The 27572-nt window shown below is 47.0% G+C and overlaps 1 protein-coding gene across 1 annotated transcript; it reads left to right on the plus strand.

The window, feature by feature from the left end:
* Positions 1–850: 850 nt before the first annotated feature.
* LOC119159404 (uncharacterized) lies at positions 851–27536 on the plus strand. The gene is made up of 3 exons (XM_037412153.2): positions 851–1082; positions 21219–21301; positions 21884–27536. The coding sequence occupies exons 1-3, from the start codon at positions 919–921 to the stop codon at positions 25738–25740; spliced, it is 4104 nt and encodes a 1367-aa protein (XP_037268050.2). The 5' UTR covers positions 851–918; the 3' UTR covers positions 25741–27536.
* The last annotated feature ends 36 nt before the right edge of the window (positions 27537–27572 follow it).

Consider the following 27572-nt stretch of genomic DNA (forward strand, 5'->3'; position numbering starts at 1 on the left):
ATTCCTAGTGTCAGTTATTGTGCTTTCATCGTCGCCCTGAAGTCAGCTGCTTCTTGTATTATGACACTAAGCACAATTATTAAAACGGCGTACAATTCCGTGGTGCTTCTTTCTTTAAACCTTTTCATTTAGCGTATGCAACACATATATATCAAAAGAACCCGCGGGGAAATAACTGTTTCCATTGGCCTACTATCTTCCTTGAGTGTTGTTTGGTCTTGCTGGCGCAGCAAATTTATTCTTCATGGCGTGTAGAGGTATACGCTTTTAAGATTCGCTTGTTTCCCTCAAAACGGGCGTACCAGACATGTACACCAAGTGAACGAGGCATCCCGTATCTATACGTGCTGTCCTTGCCCTAACGAAATGTCTCTCGCCTGTGGTCCTAATTATTATACTCGACCGACAACACACGCATTGAAAGGGGTCGCTCGGGGATAGCGGGATGATGGAAGCCAATAGCACTCTCTCCCTCTCAGCGTCGGTGACCTTTGCTTAATGGTCCAAACAATTACCAAGCTGGTAGATCACCCGCCAACGGAGAAAAAGGTGTCGCCTACCAACCAGCGCCGCGCGCTCCCGACAGACCTTCGCTCCTGTTTGCCCGCGCGGCATTTCCCGTGTAAAGTCCAGGTACACGGAGCGAGAAAGGAAAGCGGTGCCTATCCGCGTAGCCGACCAACCGCGTTTTCCCAATGACCCACATGCGACATCAGCAGGCGTCGCACGATTGTTGGTAACCAAGGGATACGCGTGTGTGCCCGAAGAGAGCGAGAGAGGGGAGTGCGTGCAGGCGCTACGGGAGAGGGGACGGGAAGGCGAGGGCGTTGTTTCAGCGCGGTACGCTTCGTCGCCGGTCGCGTCGCGTTGAGTGTCCTGTCACAGCGCGCCCGTGCGCCGTCCCGTGACGACGACGCCATGTCGCGCGAAGTGGAGCTGGAACGGCCCGTCCGGGTCGAGCAGCAGCGACGAGAACGCCTGCTGGAGAAACCTGCAGCGCCGTCCACCGCTGCCCGGGCAGGCGACGGCGAGCTGGTGCTGGAGAAAGAGGAGCAGTGCGTCTGTCAGATCTGCACATGCGGGTGAGTTGACCGGCGGCGCTGCACGTGAAGCGGGCAGTTGCCCTCCGCAAGTGCGCCGCATGATTGGACCATGTGCCGGCGCTTCGTGATGAACCTCTCCCTCAAAATGGCATATTATGCGTTCATGAGAGTTGCTTGTCGGGCAAGTTGGTACGTGCTTGGTAAACTACAAAAGCCACAAAACGTCGAAATCTGCAAAAAAAAAAAAAGCAGAGCAGTAAATTTTTTATTTTATTCATTTTTATTTTATTAATTTATTTAGGCATTTTTCACCAAAATGACCACGAAGGGGGCAAAAAGAGAGAGCGTCTTCTGACTTGGTCCACTCTTCGTGAGGCACCTCGGGCATGTACAGCAAAGCAGTACGTAGAAATATTCAAGATTATACATACAAATTATAAAAAAAAACGATGAACACTACAACAAGCGGGAAAATATCGGTTAAGTATTCAAACAAAGCTGTTCCTTAGCAATAAATACAAAGACGTTATCAGCACTATTAACATATATTGAAATGCATACAATTTGTGGATGGCACTTAGCACAATTATTAAAATGACGTACAATTTGTGTGTAATATATGAAAAACAGTGATAAAAACAATGATTACAAACAAATATATTTCATACATTACCAATCTTCAGCACGGGCACCCTATAAGTGGGTTTGCATTATTACATTCGCGATTCGATTCTTAAATTCTTTTATTGTTTTTAGTCTTCCTAGCGTATTCTATTACTTCGGGAATCTTGTTGCACAGTAAAACAATTTGATGATCAATTGACCGTATGCCATAGTTAGTCCGACACATCGGCCCCACCAACGGAACAGTACGTAGATTGTATGTAAGATCCTGCTTAAGTATATATGTATCAGAAAAACTCTGAAAGTTATTCGTAATTTTATTATAAATTAACATGGCTACTTGTACCTTATAGCACTCTGAGAATGGTATAACGTTTTACACAATAAAAGAGACGTTTTGTGGGGACAGAGGTAGTTAGCAGACGCAGTTCATGTTTTTGGAGAAGAATAATACTTTGACTGTTTGTTTTGTTACACGTACCCCAGACTAGAATACAATACATGACTTGCGAGTGGATAAAAGAAAAGTACAGCTGCCTTTTCACTCTCCCTGGAAGTAGATGCTGTTTTTTTTTTTGATTTTGACGTTTTGTGGCTTTTGTAGTTTATTAGGCATGTTATGCACTGAACGTGTTGCGCATATAAACCGCATGCCTGGGCTTTACTTGCTTTTCATCGGTAGACCGCCGGCATTGTTAACAACGTTTTTGCTTCCGCATACGTGAATAATTAATACTACTTTATTCGTGAGTTCTGCTGCGGTGCAAATGAAGGAAATGCTCGTAAGAACACTTGGGAACACCAAGTTCACGTCAATGAAAGGTTTTGTGCATCACGGCTGCATGCTTCTTGCTAGGATATATGGCTCTAGGATATCTGGGATTCTTTCTAGGGTATCTGGCGTACCCAGCTCGCTTCATATTACAACCGATTCACTTACATTCTTGAGAATGTCACTTTGTCTTGCGATCTTCTTTTATTCCGCAATTAGACATAAAATACAGTTTTTATTTATTTATTTGTTTGGTTTAAGTACATAGAGAACAGGAAGACAGCGGAAATAGGAAGGGGACAGGCTGACAACTGCCACCTATAAGGGCACAACGCCTGCCTGCTCCTTCGAGAAGGGGAGACATAGAGGAAAAAAGAGAAAAAGGACTGAGAAGAGGAAAGTAAAAACTAGGAGAAAAACACATATCTGCATGTATAAGAAAAGAAAGCATCCCTGCTTCGTGGACTGCTGTAAAATGTGCATCCCCTGACGTATAGCACATTGCGGCTGTAGGATTGTGATGTTGCCTGAGGTTAAACGTTCAAAACCTGCTATACCATGCCGTTCCGCTCAGGTGGATACGTCCAGGCGAGGTCTTTTCCAAACATTCATGATTGGCGTCCTTAACATTATTCCGGTTCTGAAGGCGGTTACACCTTGCCGATTTGGTCGATTTGCAAACAGGCGTTTCGCTTTCATGAGACATGTGCATTCGAGAATGTTGTGCTCGGGCATGTGCGTGCGTGCGTCTTCACTGTATTTGACCGCTTCGCACCCGAGTTATTGGCGCTTGCCACGCCAGCAAATCGTGCCACACTATACGTGTGGCGTATACACGTACAAGCAGTCGTGTCACCCGTACATAATTCAGGTGTAGTGGGTAATGGTGCTTCCTGTCCACGTTACGCAGTGTATCGCGATTCTTCTTCGACATCTGTCTTGTATAAATGCTCTAATTCGCACGTCGCTTCGATTTCCGCGACATGTGATCTCTATGGCGTGAGGAGCAATAGCAGTCTCAACGTTTTCGGAGTTGCCCGCAATTGAGGTAGGATACATCCATTTGCTTACGTTTGCGCCGCGTTTTCGCAAAGGTGGCTTGGTGTCATTTTTATAGACTGGAGTTTTGAGATACAAACAAGCATTTTAATTGGCGAAGCAGGTCTGTTTAGAAAAAATTTATTGTCACAAACATCAAGAACATTCAACAAAACATTTTCTTCTTAGACATACAATAACGATGATGACAAAACAGACCTCATATACATGAACATGGATAAGAGATGACGTTGAAAGAACATGTACATTTGATAATTCACACAAACACAGTTACAAAAAAAATATTTCCAGGTAAACAAGAGACAGGTCTGAACAATGCCATGTGGTTTTGCATAGAGTTATCTATAGCCCCTTATAGGATAATAATAAATTCATCATTTTACTACTTCAATTTGTTTACAAACTATTGGTTGAGTGTTGGATAAATATTGTGTTCGTGTTACTGTCTCTGATTAAACATCTACCACATGGGGGAACTTTTTGAACCACCATATGTGGTTGTTATGCGGAATGCTGCCAGTAATATTAGTAATAGTTTAATAAAACACACAAGCACAGATTTTTAGAATTCCGTGTCTGCTAAATAAGTGACACCGAGTGACACAAAAATTCGCTCGTTTTTTTTTAATTATTTTGTCACAAAGGAAATCTCAAACTGGCCGTAAAGCCTTTCAATTTCATTTGACTCTTGGCTCTTTATGCAAGGCTGACCAGAAATTTTTTTTTTTAATCCACATGCAGAAACCGCAAAGAAAATGTGGTTTGAGAGTACATGTTTCGATATACACGCGTGTAGGTATATAAGACGTCTGGAAATGTTTGCATAAGTAAAGGCGAAGCTTGATTTATACGAAACCCTCCGGATACAAATATCAACACTCACAATCTGCGATGACGTAACAACAGCGTTAGTTTTAAAAAACCGCGCAATTCAATTCAAGTGCTCTGCAAGTGGTTACCGGAACCTGATTCCGGGGCGCTTATATAGTTTTAAGAGACTGTGGTCTGTGGGTCATGAACTTTTTTTGGAGTGCGGGTTTACTGAAAAAAACCAGCTCCAATAGTAATATGATAAATAATAAACGAATGTCGCAGAGGCCGGAAGGAGTTACCTATTTTAGTCAACTGCTATTCGCTTGCACCCTTGCCGACGGTTTGAACAACGCACCGGATACGTTATTAATGAAACTAAGTGTTATAGTGAATCATCTATGAAACGCAAGAAACATACTCTGGTGACAAGAGTTCTTATACATTTTCTAGCTTGTTTTCCAACTCTCTGCTGAATTTATTCTGTTCCATACGTGTTTTATTAATCGCGAGGTACACTGACTCCTCCTTGCGTCGTCTGATCGATTGACTGATGCCGAAATTGAACTGACAAAACTTGTCCTGAGCTTGATTAAGGCGAATACATCATTCGAGTAGTGGTTCTGGAGCTAAGCTGCGGTCCCGAAAAGCGCAGGTTATATCTCTGCCGTGGCAGTCGCATTCTTATGGAAGGGAAATGCTAGATACCTGCGTGCCGTTGGATGTCAGTGCACGTTATATAACACCGTACAGGTGGTCAAAACTATCCGAAGCACTCCACTGCAGCAGCTCATATTTCCCGAGTCACTTTGGAACGTTAAATCTCACTAACTAAGCGACCCGCATGCATTACCAATATGTGACACGAGTCATTGTAACTATAGTGAACGACACTTAATGCGACTCGTCAAAAAGGGTACGAGTCATTGGGACGCGAATTTATTTAAGCGCTACCCCCACAGCATGGAATTAATTTTTGAGAGGGAAAACGACAGTTTGCTAACTGACTTCGAAGTCGAAAGAAGACGAAATACGAGCAAGCGGTCGTAGAAGTATGACCGAGAATTATGTTCCAGAGTAAACAAGCTCTCCCATTGCAATCTAACAATAACTATCGCATACTTTTTATTATGCTTTTTCACAGTCGTGACAGTTGACGTGCTATTAGCAATACCTAGCGAAGGTAGCTGATTACCTCTGCTAGCATAGAAATGACCACAGCGTTTTATCTCCGAAAAGGTACATGCAAATGTATACGAGCTCCGGAAGCCGTTTCCAAGGACGTATAGGCGTCCATATACATGGGTGTATTTTGCATTTGAGTTATGTTAATAAATGTGACAACGGTTTATTACCGCTAGCACAGACACTGCAGTTTTGAAAATAGAATGGTATGCTACCGCCATTCTCCCCAGTCCCAATTTTCATAACATAAAGAACCACTTACGATGATTAGTCGGGCTGAAAGAGCAAAAATTTAAAAAAAGATCATAAAGTTGAGCTTAAAATTGCGTGAATATTTACAATAGTTCACACAATGCTTTTCGATATGACAATCGTGTTTGAATATGGATGTATTGGTCTGTTCGATGTGAAAGCAAAAACAAATTAATAAGTAGAGCGTTCGTAACCCATTAAATTCCTGACCGATACCCTATGACAGGCAAGAACCACTCTGTAGGCAAGCCATGCCACTCCCCATATACTCCAACATATACTCTCCTTTTTTTAAAGCAGTACTTATACGATGAAAAATCCACATTCGGATTGCTGAAAGAGTGGCACACAATCGCAGTGCAGTATGACGCCCCGTGTCATCTTTCAAGGTGCTAAAACGCAGATACCCACTCACTCATTCCCCACGTCTCGGCGCAGGCAGTGCCGCTCGTCGCTGATGCTTTCAGTGCCTCACGTATCGCTCATATCAATCTTTCGCCCCCCTTCCAAGGTTTGGCGAGCCGAGACTATTCGTTTCACGATTCAGCCACGTCAATAACAAAAAAAAAAACAGGCAAAAGGGATATACAAATCGGGAGAAAGAAAAACTACGACGTGCGCGAGTAAAAGAAAAGCGATGGGGGTGGACGGTGGACGTGACTGGCACAATACACTGGGCGCCGTCTACGAAGGCCTCAAAAAAGTCTCCACCCCTTCCTCAAAAACAGATCTATGGACAAGAAGGGGTCGGAATGGCGGTGAAAAAAAGAGTGGGAAGGCGCACTTTGCGAAAGCTGGCTTCTCTGCGCGAAGGGTTAGCTTGCGGGAAAGCATACGTCAGTGGCTGTTTGCGGAAGCGTTGGGATTTGGTTGAGTGGTTCCCTGAAGTTTCCTTCTTTTTGTGCCCTCCTGGACAGGCGGTTTGTGGAACAGATTTTCTCGTAGCTTCCCTCGATGGACGTGTTTTAAATATTCATTGACCGTTTTTTCTCTTCCTCGCGCTCTTTTGCGCTGCTCTACCCTCACGCGCTCCGTTTATATTATTATCTCTCTATCTCTTTTTTGTTTATTTGAGTTGTAGTGGAGTTTTTTGAAGAACAGGCTATGTGCTTATCGAGATCAATTATTAATGTTTGAAAATGCGCTGCTACTTCCGGGTGGATTGAGAGCTTGTGAGGCTCGGTGAGAACACTAACTCTTATTAGATTTGCGATAGCCAAGTCGAACTATAAGATTGTACTTTATCCAATAGAACCATACTTCTCTCGGTTGAAACACCCCGCAATCTTCTCGTCTTTTTCGACCCATACACTAAATTAACCACCTCACAGTTTCATTATCCCCACCCTGAAACGTTTTGACGCGCATTCGAGCGGGTCCGTGAGGCATAACGATGGTAATAACAATCAGTAGAAAGACAGTGCAGAATTCTCGTGCGCGAGGAATAGAAACAACGTACACCTATCTGCCTTCTGAACGCGGCTCTCGCCCTCGTCAAGGATACACGCCTTTTTTTGTGGACGGACATGCGCCCAAAGCGTAAATTGAGCGAAACCAATAGGTATTACTCGCCACACATTGGTGCGTTTTTTTTTCTTCTCGGCGATTGTACTCATTGATCGCCGTACGCAGTTAACAGAGGTGCACTTTCGACTTTGTCAACTCTATCACTGATCGCTCTCTTGTCATAGAAGCAGGCCGTGTTTTCTTGTTTTTTTAATCGTCATTTCATATATTTAAATCATAGCTCGTTTTCTTTTTATTATGTATTATTTTTTGGTAAATGTAGCATTTCTGTATATTTGAAGTTATATTTGATGAATTGGGCCTCTGTATATTTGAAGTTATATTTGACGAATTTGGCCATTGTCTTCCGTTATAACATTTCATTCTGAGGCGGAAATGTTGTAGGCCCGTGTACTCAGATTTGGGTGCACGTTAAAGAACCCAAGGTGGTCAAAATTTCCGGAGCCCTCCACTACGGCGTCTCTCATAATCATATGATGGTTTCAGGACGTTAAACCCCGCAAATCAATCATCACCATTTCACTCTATCAAGTAAGTTTTCCCTTTAGAGGTGTAGCCGACTCCTTCAGTTCGTGCTTGTCTGCGCTCACTAACATAACAATGCTCATTAGACAGTATTGCCAATCGCAAGTGCAGTTACTCCGAGGTGCGTTGCACGCATGAGCTCGACAACACTGGGCATGTTTAAACGGCTTGTTTCGTGTGTAGCGTGCGTTACTACTGGGTGACAAATGCTGTGCCGCATACGTGATTGGACCGCCTCTACATCTTCATCGTTTCCACGCAATCAAAATGAATGATTGATTTGTGGGGTTTAACGTCCCACTATCAAAATGAATAAAAGAATACATCAACGCTGTACTGAAGGTCAGTCCTGCGCAGCGGCGTTCTTTTAAACGTTCTTCGCTCTAGAACTTCTACCGCACACACGCACACAAAAAATAAAGAGAGCTTACACAAACTAGAACAGTGCACAGTGGTTACCCGTAAACATGGATGATGTGCCATTTCAACTCTGCCGTAACTAGAACGGCATCCTTCCTCGCCTCGTACAGGGACGCATGCAGAAAAAGCGGAACGTGCTGTGGAGAGACCACACGTGGCGATTCCCTGTAGGCGGTATCGGTGCGCATCTGCTGCTATATCAACCGGCAGTGTTTGACCTTGGCAGGGGCGGCAGCACGCAGCGCGCGCCACAGAGTGCGATCTCGCATGTACTATACGTGACGCCCAGCTAAGGAAGGAAGAGGGGGTTGTGCGGCCCGGCCCTATAATCGTAGCACTGACGGTGTCCACCAGGGCGTCCAACCAAGGACGTGCGCACATGTGCTCTTGCATGGCCGCCTGCAGTGGTCGTCCCGAACACTGCAACTGGAGCGTGTCCCAACTGGGAAACGCTTTCGCAAAAAAGAACGCGCCGGGCGACGAGAACCCTCACGTATACGCTCGCAGGCTGCCTCTAGCGCGCGTTGAAAGAGCAGTCGAGCTGCCGTTTACTCCACGAATCCCCGACGTGGTGCATAGTGCTGACGCATCCAGCTACAGTATATGGGAAATTCTCGTTTCGCTGTGAGGATTGCGCAAACCGCGAGTGACGCGCTCAGTGCGAGTGCTTCACCGATAACGCTCCTCGCTTCGCTTAGCCAGCTCCGTGCTCTCGCCTCGCTTCGCCGCCTTGCTGCATGAATATCACCTCAAGCTCCCGTGTCTATCAATGTCATCTGGAACTCCGTGTGGTCTGCCTAGGAAGACATACGCTTAGCGCATTTCTTCTTAGCTCGCACCTATACACATTCACGAATCGATGAGCGCGCGTTACGTGGACTCGAAAATTCACCTTGTCTACCTTTATAGTGAATTCGGTGGCTGCAGTCGATATGGCTTGCATCGGACAAAATAACTGGACGCGTATTTAACAAAACAATAAGCGTATGATCCTCGCAGTTGCCTTTACGACAGAGAGTTGGTAGATACGATATCTTCCAATTCGTCTGTATTTACGCTCTAGACAAGTGCAAAGAGAAAAGAAATACCAGTTTTTTTTTTCTAATATCACCCCTGTCGCCAATATCGACATTACCTCATATCACCCAGCTGTATGCTGTACTGTGTGTCTAGTGGAACAGACTTGACAGGGGCCGTTTGACCCAATGAGATATATTTGTACTTCTACAGTGCTGACAGACTTGTAAATTGGAGAGTTGTTGGCCACCTCGCTTCATCAGCGCCATCTTCTCTAGAACAACTTGTAAACGTTGCAACGCTGCTTTCGCTGGTGTAGGCAGTGGACGAATACGCGCCATATCGACGACTCTCTCTATATATATCGATACGATATTTCGAAGGTTGCGCTTTCGCTATGTGTATGCGCCGGAAGTGGCTGCAGCATCGAGAAACACGTCGTAACTGCCATGTACAATTATCGGCAAATGAAACCCGAACAACGGTAAGCCTTCGCGATGGTAGACTGCGCGCCGTCCAGTTATCACAGTTTACAGGCGCACGCATCCTGTACAGTAGCTCTGCGCATATATGCGTGCCTGTACATGGCGGGAGTCGCTTGCTGGATTCCGTGCCGACCGGTTGTGCGCCCGCGCGCTCCGCGCGCTTGCGATCTTCGGCGTCAGCGTAGCTCTGGCGACTGGGCTCGCCCTACGTCACCTCCTGCCACCGACGACCTTCGACGACAGTGTAGCTCTGACTTACTGGACTTGCTCTACGCCATCTACCGACGCCGACAAGAGCTCTCGCAAGTGTGCCCCGTCCTCGGGCTCCAGTGACCGTGCTTCCGTCTTTCCTGTCTCTCCTATCCCCTCAGTTTGTTGTTGCTTCTTCTTCCTCTTTTCTACACCTTTACTCCTTTACCCTTTTTATCCCTCCTCACCCTCATCCCTTGTGAGCTACTGTGGCGGTGTCGCTCAGTGAAGCAGACAATAACAGGGCTCACTTTTCTCTTCCTTTTTCTCTCTTAAGAATCACTCACATGGCGATAAGTGGATGGCGCGCACTACACCACCGCGAAGGCTTGTCGCTGTTAGGACTTCATTTGACGAAGATAGTACTGAACAGTTTGCTGATGATACTCCGAAGTACACGAGCAGGCGTCGCCGATCTTGTGATACACTCGACTGGCTGCTCTCGAGCGCTCGGGGTACTCTGGAACACTCCGGAGTGCTCTGGAGCGTCATGCTCTTGCTTTGAGCGCAACGGGACACTCCCTTATTTAACCTGTAAGCGCGAACGAAAACGAACCGAGGCATCGCAAAGTATGCATGAGACCTCAATGAATCTCGAGAAATCTCGAGATTGTGACTAAGTTTCTCGATATGGAAGCTCTACTATATACATATCCATGGTAATGGGAACTCCTCTACTGGGGATTCACTCTACAGGAGCATTTCTAGCTCATTCTGCCAGGGGCAAGCCTTCTCCTGATCTAGTCTCCAGGGCTTCGCTTCGCTGTAAACAGACTATGGGAACGCGGTTAGATTCAGCCGAATGCTCCAGAAGTCTACAGGCTTTGCGCACAAAATTCCGCAAAGGGCATCAGGTTGAAAAGCGGTTGTACCACAGAATGGTCAACAAGTCCGGCTCCTTACGGTGTTGCATGCGTGAGCTCTGTCATTACAAGGGTTACGATTTCGCGACAGTGCCTCGGAAAGGACCCACAGACAGCGAGCCTAGTCAACAGCAACGCGAATATAAGTTAAACGAGAGGCAATTCCACGATGCCGCCCTGCATACACTGCCACAGAAAAGGTGAAGCAGGGCGTTAAAGTTTAGTTTCACCCCGAACGGTTAAGTGCGGGAAGTGATAGCAACGTCTGTTAGCGAACTTCTCGTCGTTCCACCACCATGGGCTCACGGAATCTCTGTAATTTCTTTACTTCCGGCATCACAGGGGCACTGGTTCCAATGGAACTGTTTTCTGTTACATTCTTGCCAATCAAGCAACTCCAAACGACCTGCGAAAAAAAAAGGGGGGGGGGAAGCACTCGCAGCAAACGTGACAAGCAGTTTACAAACAAGGCCACTTCCATTGTCAAAGGAATATATAGTCAAGGTTGTAAAAAAGAAAAGTTTTTTTTTGTTTGTTCGTTTGTGTGCAATGGGGAAGGCCAGACAGCGACTGGAGAATCGAATCACTGAAAAAATGAAATAGGATGGCTGGGCGTATACTGTCACAGCAAAGAAGTATGTGAGTGGTTTTAAATGAAAGAAGAGAAAAGTGAGCCCCGTAACGGTCTCTCAGGGGGAGGACACCTCAACAGTAGCTCACGAGGGGTGGGGGTAAAGTAGGGATTAAAAGGATAGGATTAAAAGGTAAAGAGATAGAGAGGAAGCAGAGAGCGAGGCGCAGGGACAGCGAACGACAGAAAACGACGGAAGTAAAGAGGAGAATGGAAAGATGGACACGGTCGCACGAGTCCGAGGACGGGGCACCACTCGGCGAGAGCTCTTGTCGGCGTCAGGAGATGGCGTAGGGCGAGCCCAGTCGGCCAGAGCTGCGCTGTCGTCGGAGATCGCGGGGCCACAGCCGGTCGGTACGAAATCCAGAGTGCGAGTGCAGCAGTGAAGTAAACAGCTCATCCAGATGGATGTTCATGTATCCGAGTGGGCTGGACAAATGTCCACCAGTCCACCATTTTAAGTTCGGAGCACTTTATAGGTGAGCGGGCTGTCGTATGCTGTTGTAGTCGTTTGGCGTAATGCTCCTGGCGTTGCATGTCGAGTGCGCGTTTGCTCCGAGGAGAAGTCTTCTTTCTCCGGTCCTTCGAGAGCCTTGATGGCGATCTCTTATGATCTTCAGCAAAACAACTAGTGCGCTTGGCGTAATGCAGACATATCCTCGTATAAAAATAGGAAGAAAAGAGGAAGCAAGCGCGAAATATGAAAAGGGAAACAAAAAAAATAGAAAGAAGCATACAGGTGGCAAGAAAGAGAAAGAAATAGATAGAGGAAGAAATAATTAGAAAAAAGAAAAAAGAACAATAACAAAAAGGAGAAAAAGGAGAGCAAGGAGGGAAGAGAAGAAAAATTGGGAAAAGACAAGCTCCGCATCTTCAGGCGTGGCACTTCTATAGATTTGATTCAGAAAATAAAAACTAGCTTTTACTGCAGTAAGTCTGACATCGAGTTCTATAATTACGAAAACACTTTTGCTTGGTATATAAAAAAAGTGATACCCATTGCATTAGAAGGAAACACTCTATTGGTATAATTATATATCAAAAATCAGTATGGATAAGCATAGCTTTTCTAATGATGTTGCAAGTTACCTAGAAAAAAATATCTGAACGTTGTTAGTTGATTCGCCAACAGTGTCTACTTTTCCGCGAAAGTACTCCATAGCATCACAGCCTTTCGGTGTATCTCGAGCGTTCTGCTATTGTTCAAGTTCCCTTTCGCGTCACTATAAAACATGTTTCCGATATTTAGATGCTCTATTGTTGTGCTTCCATTCAAATCGGCGGCGCAATGGTTGAGTTAACGCGGAAACTGAATTTCTCAACAACGGAAGCGCGTGTTCGAAGCGTGCCGAACAAAGACTGCCGTTTTCACAGGTCCCTGCAGGCGGAAATCCCTTCTTAGTGTAATAAGGATTCATCGCGCGTCACATCGCGTGTACTTCTTATTTTCTTTTTTATTTGTTTGCCTGTACGCTTGCTGACGGGCGCTTGCTTTAACACCATTGCTCTCCGCAAGTTCCACAGAACCTGCAGCTTGCGTGCTTTGGTCCACTTTCGCCGACTCAATCGATCGTTTTCGCTATAGATGCGAGTGCTCCGCGCTCAGGCCGGGAGCTTAATTTGGCAGCTTAGTTTCGTAACGGATTGATATAACCTTTCGCGGAAAGGAGTGAAGAAGGTACGCCCCCGTCTCCTCTTCGGCAGGCGTGAGAGCGAGACAGCCTACCGCCTATAGCGTGCAACAAAGCAACTTATAACGTCCAGCTGTTTATGTATCCATGTACTCAGCCGCGGCCGTAGCGGCGGTGCAACGAAAGAGCACCGTGCACGCTGCAGTATAGAACTCTGTGCGGGACGTGACGAGCAGCGACCGCATTGCAGCGCTTCTCCCTCCGCGGCGAATGGCACCCGTTACGCAAGAATGATTCGCGCGCACGAGGCAATTATAAACAAGGCGACGACGCCCGCTCAGCGGGAGCATGCAGTCCGTGGCGCGTAACACTGGCAGCCATAGCGGCACCTTTTGTTGAAGTCAAGGACTGTTTAAAATAGAGGGGGAGGTCTTCTGCAATGGCAAGGTCACTTCCATATACGCAGCATCCCGCCCGACCTGTCCGCTCCAGAGCTCCTGCATTGTCCATCCAGTCAAGTTCCGACATCCGGGAAATTCCATGAGCGCTCCCGCTACCGCGTTCTCCGTATCGAGGCCTGACACAACGACGGTAGCAGGAGGGCGCCAGCTCGCTTTCTTTTTTTCTTTTTTATTGTTGTTGCTTCGCTCGGCGTCGCGTTGTTACGCTTGGATGAGCTGCGACAATTTTTTTTTTTCGCTTTCTCTTTTCCTGTCCTACCGTCGCATCGTTCTTTTTTATGTCCATACACGCCCGTCGCTGGCACGTGTTCTCGTTTTTTACGAGAGCAACCAGCACACACCATAGAGAAACATACTTTATCTAACCTTCACGCATTGTATGCCGACAGCTGGCCGGGGACTTCTGTTATGCTACGCTGTAGAAGATCACTCTTGTCAGCGGCGGCGACGTTCGCTACAGTGGAACGTGGAATCTCTTACGATCGATAACTCCCGTTGCGACAACGCTAGGTCTATGAGCGCTGCAATATACGTGGCGTATATAACGCAAATCACCGGTTGTACTGAGGCATATACGTGGGTGATTCAATCTAAAGCATCTTGCAATTTTGTATGCTGTTGACGGCAATTCTGTTTTTGCCAAATGTTTCGATGTGACTGTGCTTGTCACGAGATCAACTATAGCGTTTGGAATGCCCGATTGGGTACAGAAAAGCCAGACCTTTTTTCTCTAGCCTAAAACACTGATCAAAGTGTAGTGGGTGTGGTATGAAGGCCATTAACGCATGAAACTACATTTAGTTACGTGTTATTAAACATTGGAATTTATGAGAGAAAAAAAAAACGCCCATTATCGCGCTATGTCATTCTATGAAGCAGCAGGGAAGGAGCAAACTATACCAGTTGTGGTCTATATCAAGCTATAAAACATCGCATGGTCACGTCAAGCAATACTAATTTTCTTTTAAATGCAAAGCATTTTCTAGCGAACCTCGGCGACTTTGAGCGTATCTGTTTACATAGATAGATAGATAGATAGATAGATAGATAGATAGATAGATAGATAGATAGATAGATAGATAGATAGATAGATAGATAGATAGATAGATAGATAGATAGATAGATAGATAGATAGATAGATAGATAGATAGATAGATAGATAGATAGATAGATAGATAGATAGATAGATAGATAGATAGATAGATAGATAGATAGATAGATAGATAGATAGATAGATAGATAGATAGATAGATAGATAGATAGATAGATAGATAGATAGATAGATAGATAGATAGATAGATAGATAGATAGATAGATAGATAGATAGATAGATAGATAGATAGATAGATAGATAGATAGATAGATAGATAGATAGATAGATAGATAGATAGATAGATAGATAGATAGATAGATAGATAGATAGATCAACCTATCGGCTCTCGCCCCGCCGCGTTGGTCTAGTGACTCGGCTGCTGACCGGCAGGTCGCGGGATCGAATCCCGGCTGCGGCGGCTGCATTTTCGAGGAGTGGAATGCTGTAGGACCGTGTGCTCAGATTTGGGCGCACGTTAAAGAACCCCACGTGGTCTAGATTTCCAGAACCCTCCACTATACGGCGTCTCTCATGACCACGTACACGCCCCTGCCCTTTGTCCGTGGCGCTTCTGTCGCCCATCGTTCGGTGCAACAGGTCCAGTACATCGACGATCGGCACACGTCTCCTCGGAAGTCTGATGTCTGGCGCACACCCGATCACCGGCCTCTATGCTTTCACTGCGGAGAAGCTTGTACCGCCAGTGCCCATATCGCCGTCTTGGGCTTCGCGGCTTCTTTGCGTACTCGCCGCCACCCCGTTACGGCCAGAGACCACGCGGCATCGAAAACTACCTTTCCCAGCAGCATGCACCACCGTCTGCCGGGCGCCAGTCGCGCTCGCCATCACCGAAGCGATTTTCATCAACGCCCCAGCGGTATTCTATCGCACAATCTCCCAGCCCCTGCCGGGAAAACTAGCCGAAGCGACCTCTAGGGGCGGGGTTGCTGAACGTCGAAGCGCTGAAGACCTCCTATTGACGCAGAACCGAACATAAACTGGTCCGACATCACCTGCTGCTGCAAAGGATAGCCAGCTTTCACTCGATAGCAGTGACAATTTATGGTTGTATAGTTGATGCGTTAGTGGACACCGGCGGCTCAGACTATTCCATACTGAGCGGGAAACTGACAACGCAGCTGAAGAAAGTAATCACGCCGTGGCATAACTCAGAGATTCGTACAGCTGGTGGCTACTCCACTGGGTGCCTGCACAACTAGAGTACAGATTCAAGGCTATACATTCGTAGCAAGCTGCCTTTTTCTACGTTAATGCTCCCGTGACGTCATTCTAGGAGTTGACTTTCCACAGAAAAATGGAGCTATCATTGATCTGCAAGAGCACCGCGTCACGTTCTCAGCCCAGCGAGCAATCAACGTGCAGGATGACGGAAGGTGTGTCGACGTACTCCGTATTTCTGAACAGAGCGTGACGCTTCCTCCCTGAGCAAGTGTTCTAGTCGACATAATATGCTGTGGTTTGAGCGATGGCGATGTGGAGGCCGAGACAAATTTAGAACACCTCCTGCAGCAAGGCATCTGTGTAGCGATAAGTGCAATACACGTTCGTGATGGCCGATCTGAATTGCTCGTTACCAACTTTAGCAACGAGCATCGACACCTTTTCCGTGGCACTTCGATAGCGTTTGCCCGCGAAGTAGCAAACGTAACCAACAGTCTCACGTCAGAACTAGTGGATAACGCAGACACGTCAATGAACAACATTGACATCAATCCTGATCTGTCCACCGATAACCAGACTGCGCTACGAGCGCTCCTGTTCGAGTTCAGGTCTTGCTTCGCAAGTTGCTCAAAGATCCGCCAGACGTCCATCACTCAACACAGGATCATCACGTACGAGGACGCACGCCCAATACCCAGCACCTCCACCAATTTGTGACGATTAATCACGAGTACTGGGGATTTATTAAACCACCGAATAGCTAGCGCTGGCACGATGCGTCAGTCGTGGCTGGCTCTCGAGTCGAGAAGAAGCACGCGATCTTCTTTCTTTCCTCCAGATGGTAGAGCCGCTCTTGCAGTCGACCCAATACGTGTGGGTGGAATTATGGTGGTTTTAGGACGTTAAACCCCACATATTTTTTTTTCATTTATTGAAGCCTCAAGGGCGTGGAGGCATTACATAAGGTGGGGGCAAACAATATAATAGGGACTCTTATTCACACAAAACACAAATATCAATCACACAAATATCAATCATCAATCAACCCAGCGGCTCTCGAAGGTGCCGGGTGCGTATGAGTATGCTCTGTTTTTCTATTGTGTGTCTCTAGATCAGGGGCTTCTCAGCGTCCAGCGTTTCTGATATAGTACTTTTGAATTTCTATCAGGCGACTTGTCATTTCCTGTTGTCACATTTTTTCGTCGTCTTGATATTGTCACGGGGTCGTGACATATGGACTAAAGCAGCAGTCGGTGTCTTCAAAGGGAAACCCTTTATTTGGCTGAACTTGTGACCGCGTGATAGAAACTCAAATGACAGTGAGCAATGCGTGCTGTACACTGAAATCAGCGCAGAGAGCGTCGGCCGTTGATAGTCTGATCCACGGCAAGGCACATTGGCTCCTATACATGCGGCTGCGAAAAATTCGCACATCATCTCTAGATGCTGCTTTTATTCCAGAGTGAACTGAGCTTTTTGTGTTTGCGTGCTCAAGCTTAAGAGATGGATGGGTGGATAGATGAAAAACTTTATTGGAGTCCTGAAGGATTCCATTCCCGTTTTATAGGGGTACGATCGCGGGCCGCTCCCACATACAGACAGGATAATCCCAAAATAATCTGGAATGATCCCAGGCATTCTGGCGTGGTTTGCGCGAGGTGTTATCTAACGTGCGATAGGCCGACGACATAAAACACTGAAAGAAAAAAGCATGCGTGGCATTATGAACGTATGGCCGTCGTGCAGGAAGGAAACTGTTAGAAGGGATATGTGGGGTTTAATGTCCCAAAACCACCATTTCATTATGAGAGACGCCGTAGTGGAGGGCTCCGGAAATTTCTACCACCTGGGGTTCTTTAATGTGCACCCAAATCTGAGCACACGGGCCTACAACATTTCCGCCTCCATCGAAAGTGCAGCCACCGCAGCCGGGATTCGAACCCGCGACCTGCGGGTCAGCAGCCGAGTACCTTAGTCACTAGACTACCGCGGTGGGGCTGTTAGAAGGGAACATTCTGCAATAAAAAAGAAAAGAAGAAATAAAGAAAGAAAGAAAGAAAGAAAGAAAGAAAGAAAGAAAGAAAGAAAGAAAGAAAGAAAGAAAGAAAGAAAGAAAGAAAGAAAGAAAGAAAGAAAGAAAGAAAGAAAGAAAGAAAGTACGTCAGACACGCTGACCCAAAGCTTCGCATGCCTCCAATTCTCGATAGAGCAAGGGCTCCTGATTTTTTCCTCTCTTTCTTATCAAGCAGAATGCATTTTTGCATTCCTACACAGCGCTTGTCTGGCCGTTTGTTGATCGGGGATCTGCAGGAGGCATTGGAAACAACACGGGCTAGTGCAAAATTACCGGCCGTCGTGCAACAGAAAACAAAGGAAAAGAAAAAAGAACGAAAAAATGACCTCACAAAATTCGTCGCTTTCTCTTGGCGGAGCGTATACGCTTTCACCGTTTATTCAAATGCGAGCAATGATGAGTCGCCTAATAATAGACCAGCTTCAATGGACGCAGAGCAGGATTCGCGGATGCATTACATACAACATGTATACGCTTCGAAACGTTTCTGTTTTCTCATTCCTTCCCAGTGAATGACTTCTGATGAGCGTAGCAGGTGGTATACTACGCGCCTGGGATACACGAAGCACGTAGGCGACACGCTTGGGCCTGAGTGACGTGTGGCCGGCAGGTCACCGCGGGCTCCGCAGCCGCCCCGTCAAATCCCTCCTCCTCCGGGGCTCGGCATCGGGCTCAATCCTGGCTGGCCGCTTCATTGCACCCGGCTCGTGGGGGCATAGCTTGCCTCGGGTCGTGGCCGCTGGCCCAAAACTCGAAATCTGGCCACGTAGTGTGCAGTGTCGTTGCCCTGATTAAAATCGTCGACCTCACTTGAGGCCCAGGGCGAACGAGGCACAGTCCCTCTCGCTTTTTACGCTGCCTACTTCCTTCTTTCTCTCTTTCCCCTCTTTACATCTGGGCGGGTTCTTACATAATCTTTTTCACCTTTTGTTTAATTACAGGTAGGATCGTACTGTTTGGTTTTCTATTTACTATATACTCAGATTTGGGTGCACGTTAAAGAACCCCAGGTGGTCAAAATTTCCGGAGCCCTCCACTACGGCGTCTCTCATAATCAAATAGTGGTTTTGAGACGTTAAACCCCACAAATCAAATCAAACCATTCTATTTACTATATTTTTAATATTTATATTTTTATATGTTTTATTATTTCTTGCGACAAGATTTGTGCGATTATGTCCTCTGACAGAGCTGTTCAGTCCACGCAGAGTCGTTATGGGAAGCCCTAATTCAATTTGAGGTTGAGTGGCTGCAGGCTCTCAATGCGGCTCTGTTTGCACGGTGTTTCTACGTCTATAGTTAAAAGTTCAACCTCGCTGAACTCGCGTGACAAGGAAAATGTGGCTGAGCCGTCGAAGATACATTTTGCGGTCACAGCTGTCGTGGACGCTTGACTCAGTCGCTCGGCTTGGTCTGGATTCGTATTAGTCGGCGAATCTGTCATGTATACCGCACTCCACTGATATGGGAACGCACTTGCAGGACAACCACAGTTGGTGAGCAGCTTGCGTTTACGCGCGTTTAACGTTTACATCAAAAGATGATCGGTTTCCTCGGTCATTGCTATGTATACGTTCCGCAGGTTATGCGTTTCCTTAATTATTCGACGCACGTTGTTAAAATGAGAAGCTGTTTAGTTAGCCGTAACTTGTATGCCATATCGCGATTCCTCAATGGGCCCGTGCCGTAGAAATTGCGCTCGTGTGCAGCAGGTGTGCTAAAAGTGAGGACAAAAACTACCGTTGAGAAACGGTAATGAATCACTGTGCGGCCTATCAAAAAAAAAAAAAAGGCAGATCCCGCGTACAGTGGGAAACGATGATGTGCGAAGCATGAATGAGAAATGTTTATGTCACTTTAAAATCAACAAAATGCTACGAGGTGGAGGTAAATTACGCCGTACGTAATTTTCATCACATGATTATCATCATGTCATGGAAGTTATCAAAATCTAAAATTAACTTGTAGTAAGCTGTATTCTATCCGCATTTTGGGCCGTCATAATATCTATCATGCAATGACAGTGTCTACGCTTTTCTGTGAGACTTTTCATAAGACTTATTCCTCACCAAACTAAGTAAAAGCTCGGTGATGCAAATCTCGCGGGGTAACGAAAAGTATTCCTGTCATCCAAAATTCGTATCGTCAGAAAACGTGAAAAATTAGTATGCGTCAAATGAAAACTAGCCCAGGTTTTCTTTTATTGTTTCTTGTTGTCGTCGCAACATCACGAACAGATCTGAATAATTACCGGCAGAGTTTCTAGACGTCAACGATCATGCTTGTATTCGTAAGTATACGGTGCGTGCGCGGAACCAAATGCGTTACGAGATTTGACCACTATAGGCCCCTTCTAATCTTAGTACGCTTTTTTTGCATGGCACTAGAGTAGTGAGGCGAAAGTGACCTGGGGAGTGCTTTAGACGGGACGAATGAAGGCCGGACAGTTTTAGAACCACTGTCTTGTGTTGATATTTTCTTACCGCGGGAGGTTTGCTCAACATTCGAGTCTCTCCCGCGCAAATAGGATAGTTGGCCGATGCGCGTGTCCGCAACAATCGTACATGTTGACGAAGCCTAGCTCCTTCACCAAGACCTTCTTCCTTTGGTACTTGTCTTCCTTTCATGAAATGTCTCACTATATGCGAGGGCATGACTCGCATTGATATAGAAGGCATGTGTAAGTAGAGTGCACCACCGTCACAGTGGCACGCGTCGGGGCGAGGGGGTGGGGAGAAAGCGACGATAACACCATCTGTAATCTAAACACGAAGGCGCGTGAAGGCGCATTAGGGCCTCCGAGATTAAAGAGCACAATTTGCCGTGTTTTCCGTGACAGTGTGGGCAGTACCTGTTCGGATTTGCTTGGTGGCGTACATTAGTACCAAACGCGGCGGAGTGAAAAAACTTCGAAACACCTGCGCTCTATTATACTGCAGGTTCGTAGGCCTAGGCCGGAACAACAGAAAAATTTGTATCACCCGAAGTTCGTTCGAGTGGTGACCGCATCACCGAGGTTCATTGTAGCTTGTTCCCTTTAGAGATATTCTGCCGTTGCCTGCCTCCTCAGTTCTGCTCTGATACTGCTCAATTTTACCTGTACAAATTTAACTTTCAATAAAGCCGCGATGACAGGACACAGCAACGCACTGCGCCGCTATTGATTCCAGCACATGGCGGGAAATCCAGCTTGGTGTACTTCTGAATATTTACAATTTTAGGCTAAAAAAATGTGTACCCTGCCACGTCACATGCGCTGAATGCTGGGAAGAGGTCTGTTGTGACTTGGTATTTTTTTTATTTTTCTTCCCGCAGGAAACACCGCTGTCGTTCTGCGTCGTTCAGCTCCTTCTCAAACGATGCACAGGAAACACTGCAACAAAGAGCACGAACCAGCTGTAAGTCTTTTGTAAAATTGTACGACTACGAGACGTACTAAGTAGAGTAATTCTTTTGGTGTTCTTACATTTTCAAAGGAAAACACCACTTCGCTTTAATTTTTCTTCACGCGATGCACATGACAGCTGTCTGCGATACATTCATACAAACGTACAAATGACACAACGTCTCGTTGTAAAGTATATCATTGCGTGGTCTTTATATAAGTAGAAGACGTAGAGCGCCTCTCTTGAGTTATTCCTGAATATTCCACTATGCTCCGTAGCAATGAATATGTGGGCGCTCCTGCACTGCAGGATTTTGAGTACAACTTAAACCTTTTAAACTCAATTTATTTTGTTCCAAATAATACACACCTTGGTGCACACTCGTATAGCCGCGTTGGCTAATCAACAGCAACAGTAATAGCAGCAATAAGTCTAATGAAGAAAAGCATGAACTACGCTGATTACTGTAACGCATAATTTATACTTTATACTTCTTGAATTCAATCTGCGATGTTGTCTGGCGAAGCATAGTGGCTATCGTTGAACTTCTGTCTTTTTCACTCTAACTCTTCCTTCCACACGTCTCTGTTTCAGGTGAAAAAGAAGTAGGGAGGAGGCAGTGGGAAGTGTCACCCGACAGAGTACGTCAGATTTCGAAATCTTATCGCAGCATCGAGCGTCAAGATGACGCGAGCGAAACGACGACCATCTCCGAACAGAGGATGTCGAGGCAGGAGCGTGCCTTCCAGAGCGAGGTCTTCCATGCGGATGCGATCGCGACAGGGGAAGGAGCTCTCGGTCACGAAGGCAGAACCCGGACTGCTGGAGGGGACGCGAAGGGGCTCTCGTACGGACAAGCAGCCACTGGCGAAGACGCCGCGGCCGAGCATCTCGTTCAGAGTTCCGAATTCGCAACTCATGAAGAGGGGGAGATCACGAAGAGTGAGAAACGTCACTGCCACCACAACCATCATCACCACGACCACCACCATCATCATGTGCACAGCTCATCGGGGAGGGCTGATGGCAGCGGCCATGCCCATGGCAGGGTATCGTCGCTGTACCGTCCGAAGACGTCGCTGAGGCTCGAGGGTCCGGTCGAATACACTACCACCAGTTCCGACTATTTTTCGACAATCGACCAGAACCTGGTCGCGAGAGCAGAACGCTATCGCTTGGAGCGGCAGAATGTTGTTGCCGCCAGTGCCGCAGCAGCTGCTGAAGCTACTGGCGCAGCCGACGCTGCTGCAACTATTGATGCAGCAGATGCCGCCATTACTGCTGCAACAGCAAATTCCATGAATGGTGCAGCAGCAGCAGCTAGTGCTGCTGCTGCTGCCACTGCTGCTACTGCCTCATATGGTGCACGGCACTACCCACTGACTCGGCCGCAGACCAGCCTGAAAACTGGTGGAAAGGCACACTTCTCTACAACCACGGCTGAAGACTTCAAGATCCGGGAACAAACTGAGAAGGTCACCAGGAGGCTTCGGCCTAGAAAGTTCGATGATCCATCTTACGACAGCATGCAGGCGCAAGTCGAAACTGATGTAAAGAAGAGGCGCACTGAATTGGATGCTCAAGACCAAGCATCATCGGATGGCATCCACGAGGAAGTAGAAAGAAAAATCAAGAAGGAAATAGTTCACGGCCATCAGTTTAGGGAAGATAGAGAAAGGGCGGAAGCACAAGGAGTATTTCACGACCACCAATTCGGGGAAGAAGAAGCAACCTCGACGGAGGCGCTGGAACAATCGTACTTCGAAGCACGTCATGATCACCGAGCAAGATCCACATATGAAGAAGCACGGGACGTGTACGAGGTGTCTCACCTTCATAAACCGGGGAGATCGCGGCCAGTTGACCAGTCATTGAGAACGGCAAATATGGAGGCCTACTACCATCCAGAAATGTCTGTCCCGTTCTACCCCAAGGACAATCTCGCGGTGTCGTCTGGAGAGATGGATCTGCGTACGACGAACGATATAGAGTTCTGCAAAAAAAAGATGGACCGAGTCAGGCCTGTCAAGCCCAAGTCTCTGGCAAAATTATTTGGCAGCAACGGAAGCTCATTCGAAGGGGATCCCCAAGCGATGGCCTCACGCCACCGCAAGGAACAAAGTGTTATGGACCAGAAGGATGTGGTGGAACACTTGCACGCAGCTGGGATTAGTTCCACTCACGAAGACTCAAAAATGCACCTGGGTGCTAACAATGTACTCATAAAGCGAAAGTCCAAGGGCGAACGAAAAGCCCACTTTGAGGGCGATAGCGTAAAGTGGGAAGGGGCCGGCTCGTACTCAACGACGACAAAAGATTCCTACAAGAAACCAGAAAGTACGCGTGCTAGGGTAGCCCTTTGTAGGAGACCACAAAGCCATGACGTCTTCCACAGGTTTACGCAAACGGGAGACGAGCTGCGAAGAATAAAGGGCAAGAAAAAAGACACCGATGAGATTACCATGTTTGGCCGAAAGGATTCCGCAGAGCTTATTGCTGAAATACAGGGTCTTTTGGGAGCAAGCGGGGCAAAGCGCACAGAAAAGAAAGCAGTCAAGCAAGACGTAGTTGTGCGCAAGAAAGTTGGTGTGGAGTCAACATCTAAGAAAGAACGTGCGGTTCAAGCAGTGTACGAAGACAGCAGGCAAAGGTCGCGACAAGGAGTGCACGAGCGTCCAAGAGGACAGGATAAGGCTAGAGGAGTTAAGAAAGATGCACATCAGAAAGCACCCTTTGCAGATCAAGAACCTTCTCGAGCGAATGGAGAAAGCACAGCGGTACTCAAGAGAAGGAGTGCGGAAACTTCAATAGAGCAGCGCAGAAGTGAAATGCGGGTAAGCGAAGTTAGCGCTGGACAGCAAGAGTACCTCGAGCCTGTTGTGACCACGAAGAAATTTGAGGCCGGGCACCACAGACGAGCGGAGGCAGAAGACGACGTTCATAGGAGTGAAGGTGTCATCGTGGAAGGTAACGAAGCGCAGGGCTACATTGATCAGGGTGCTTTAAGTTCTGAAACTCAGCTGCTTGCCCAGAAGAGTGCAGAGACGCCAGGTGCGTCTAGGCAGGAGGCCTCGCACGTCTGTCCGCATGTGAGCAGCGCAAATCGTGAAAGACTTCGCTTCTCTACTACAACAGCAGAAAGCTTCAAAGACGTCAGCGAAAAGGTACAGCCCGCGAAGCCTTTTTATCCCAAGCCAAACCTCGCTCCTGAAGGAAGCATGAGCTTCGAAACAGTCCACCACAGAGAGTTCACTCCTAAGACAGTCGTGGAAGTGCCGACGCCGGTCAGGCCCGTATCGATGCTCAAACTGAGCGACGACACATCTTACGTGGTCAGAAACGAAGACAAAATTGGCTACTCCAAGGCGGCTCCTTCAGTCGGTGGAACAAGGTACTCTATAAGGAAACCTCAGTCTACGCTAGTACTTGGCCAAGATTCGGTAGACTACAAAACGACTTCGCAGCTCGAATACAAAGCACACGAATCCCGCGAACTGGAGGATATATACAAGAAGGCTGTCAAGGTTAGACGGGACAGACAAAGGACGTACACCCGCGGACAACACGCCGCAGCTGCAGTGTCTACAGCAGGTGGGGCGCAGCAGCATACTTCTTCGGGCGTCCAAGAAGTGACGACAACTTCTCGGGAGGCCTTCAAACCGGTCACCGTAGAGCGCCCCCAGCCGTACAGGCCACAGAGCTGCCTAAAGGTGCGCAGTGCAGATGACTCTTACGCCGAAATATCGACCACGATGAGGGACACGTTCAGGCGCGTCACGCCCACGGCAAGAGTCAAGCCCATCAAACGCGAGGCATCTCTGAAGAAGCTCGGTGATGACACCGATTACACTTCCAAAAAGACGACGACCCGTGAGGCCTACGGTGAAGTGAAGATCCCGCCGAAGCCTGTGCCATACCGACCCACGGACAACTTGAAGGTGACCGGAGGAATGACGTTCTCGACTACGACTCAGGAATCGTACGCCTCGCGGTCGAGCCTGCAGCGTAACGCTACCGAGTTCGCTGAACGCGCCAAGCCGATAAAGAGAGACGCAGTCGCCAAGGACATCATCTTTCCGGTCGACTCTTCGGGTGCGCTTCTCCAAGGAGGCGCAGACTACTGCTCACTATGCAAGGCGGAAGAGTCTACGGGAGTTCTGCGGTCGCTGGAGAACACGAGCTCCTACGCGCGCATCAGCAAGGCCTCGCGCGAGAGGTCGCAGACGCACCAGAAAGTTGCAGGAGGCGCGTTCGAACACACGAGCACGTCCATGGCCGATTACCAGGACCCGAAGGCTCAATCGTGGAAGCAGCGATCGATGGCTACCGGTCGCCTGGTGCGTACTGCGAGTGCCGAGTGCCCGGCCGCGTTCCTGAACACGGACAAGTCAGAGTACGTCTTCAAGGAGGTCGTCGGAAACCACAAGTTCTACCTCCCCGCTGTGCTATGATGGGTGGGCCGGTGCCTTGCGAAAAGAAAGCTTTCAACTGCGCCTCTCTCAGTGCTTGTCTTAGAAAGTTATCATCGGGGTGATCGAGGCATTCAACGGAAGCGCTCAAGGAAGCCGGGGCTGAGCAGTGTCGTATTTAAAAGCCGCGGTATAGAGCCAAGGGCCTCACGTGCCCATCTACTATGGGCTCACACGGAATCTCAATCATCGAGTAATTGCAATGCAGGAAAACCAAGATCACCATCCCTGCGTTGCTTAAAGGCTTCCGTAACGTAAAGACGCGAGCTGACAGTGATCAGTCGATGACTTACTTATACATGCTGCGTTGTTTCACATATTGTTACTTTCGCTAAGACGCTTGTTTATGCTTATATTTAGTTTCTAGCCAACGTGGAGACGAAAAGCAATTATGTTTGTCTCGAAGTATTTAATCTAATGATTACTTATGCCTTGTTTCTAGACCGAATGATATATGTGCCGTATGTTTGTCGTCGTTCAGCCAAACGTGATTTTTCGTGAGAGTGTATTAAAAAAGTATTGTCGTTCGCAAGCTGAGTGTTTCTACTTGCGAATGGCTGTTAGTGCCGGAACCCAAGAACGAAAGACAGCAAGCAAGGATCTTTACATTCCATAGAGCTTGCGGAAATGTAATGAACTTGGGAAGATGCAACGAAATAGGGTGACATAACGATATATTTTGCAGATAGTGCAACTCGAATGCGTTGGCAATTCGTTTATTGTGTATTTGGTTCTTGTAGCCGTGCTCGTAAGCCTCCTCTGATTTCGCGCCGCGAGTGAAATCATGGTGGAGGGCTTCACTCTTGTGAGTGCTCGAGGACATGTCAGCACTTCGGAACACATCTCGGTGTGTTTTAAAAGTGCCCCGTTCTTTCGACCTCAACTCACCTATGGCAAGAGCCGAAAAACGGCCTAAACAAGTTTACGTCAAGTTACACGAGCCATTCTAGGAAAGGAAAGTCATAACTGGCAATTCAAATCGAACCTTTGAAAAAGAGGGAGTTTTAGGCTGCAGGAAAGTAGTCTTTCTTTGGGTACTTTTCACCAGTTACTTAGATCATATTAACAACGCATAACGTAATAGCGAAGAAAATATTGTCAACGAGAGCAAGTATAAGTGCGAAGGAAGCAAATGCAAAGGAACGATAGTAACTGTAACGTAACAGTTGCATGCACATTGCAATGCTTAAATAACGCACGCTAACACTTTATTGCAGGTATAGCTATACCAATAAAATATGATACTTTGTGCTATTTGTATTCTCTTTGTTTCGCGCTTCACGCTTTGTACCCATATTTAGTGTCGTATTTTTAAGGATTACCTCAATAATGTGAATTGACAGAATAAAAAAAATGAAATATTTTTTTCGGTGCCTTGTTAAAGTTGGGGTTCTTGTTTACACCGCAAGTGAAGTCCACGCTGACATGTATTGAATGGGTCGCACGTGGAACGGGTGACTGAGAGTGGTCGCATAAGGACAGCGTCAGCGTAGAGCCAACGTTTCCACGAGGAGAATTTTCCAATACGATACATATCTTGTTCGGATACTATTGATAACGTCAGGCATGCATCCTTTTGTGAAACCATAGGGTTTTTTTTTTTTTTCAAGCGTGTCACAAGTACTGCATTCGGGAACGTCAATTGGTCATGGCATCCGGGGCACACTGAAGGGATTCGATGATGTGAAGCTGTAAAATTATTACAGTGCCTACTGACGTAATCATTACGATGTAATAATGAATGCACAAATGGCGAAAATAAAACAAACGTTTTCAAAGATGTGTTTCGTCGCATTATTTCCAATTGTACATAT

Source organism: Rhipicephalus microplus, chromosome 1, assembly GCF_043290135.1.
Source record: "Rhipicephalus microplus isolate Deutch F79 chromosome 1, USDA_Rmic, whole genome shotgun sequence".
NCBI lineage: Eukaryota > Metazoa > Arthropoda > Arachnida > Ixodida > Ixodidae > Rhipicephalus > Rhipicephalus microplus.

What these genes read in the sequence shown, in the direction of transcription:
- LOC119159404 (XM_037412153.2), top strand. Translation starts at nt 919, where the DNA reads ATGTCGCGCGAAGTGGAGCTGGAACGGCCCGTCCGGGTCGAGCAGCAG. An exon ending in TGTCAGATCTGCACATGCGG is followed by an intron (nt 1,083 to 21,218) that starts GTGAGTTGACCG and finishes TTCTTCCCGCAG; the next exon opens with GAAACACCGCTGTCGTTCTG. An exon ending in ACAAAGAGCACGAACCAGCT is followed by an intron (nt 21,302 to 21,883) that starts GTAAGTCTTTTG and finishes TCTCTGTTTCAG; the next exon opens with GTGAAAAAGAAGTAGGGAGG.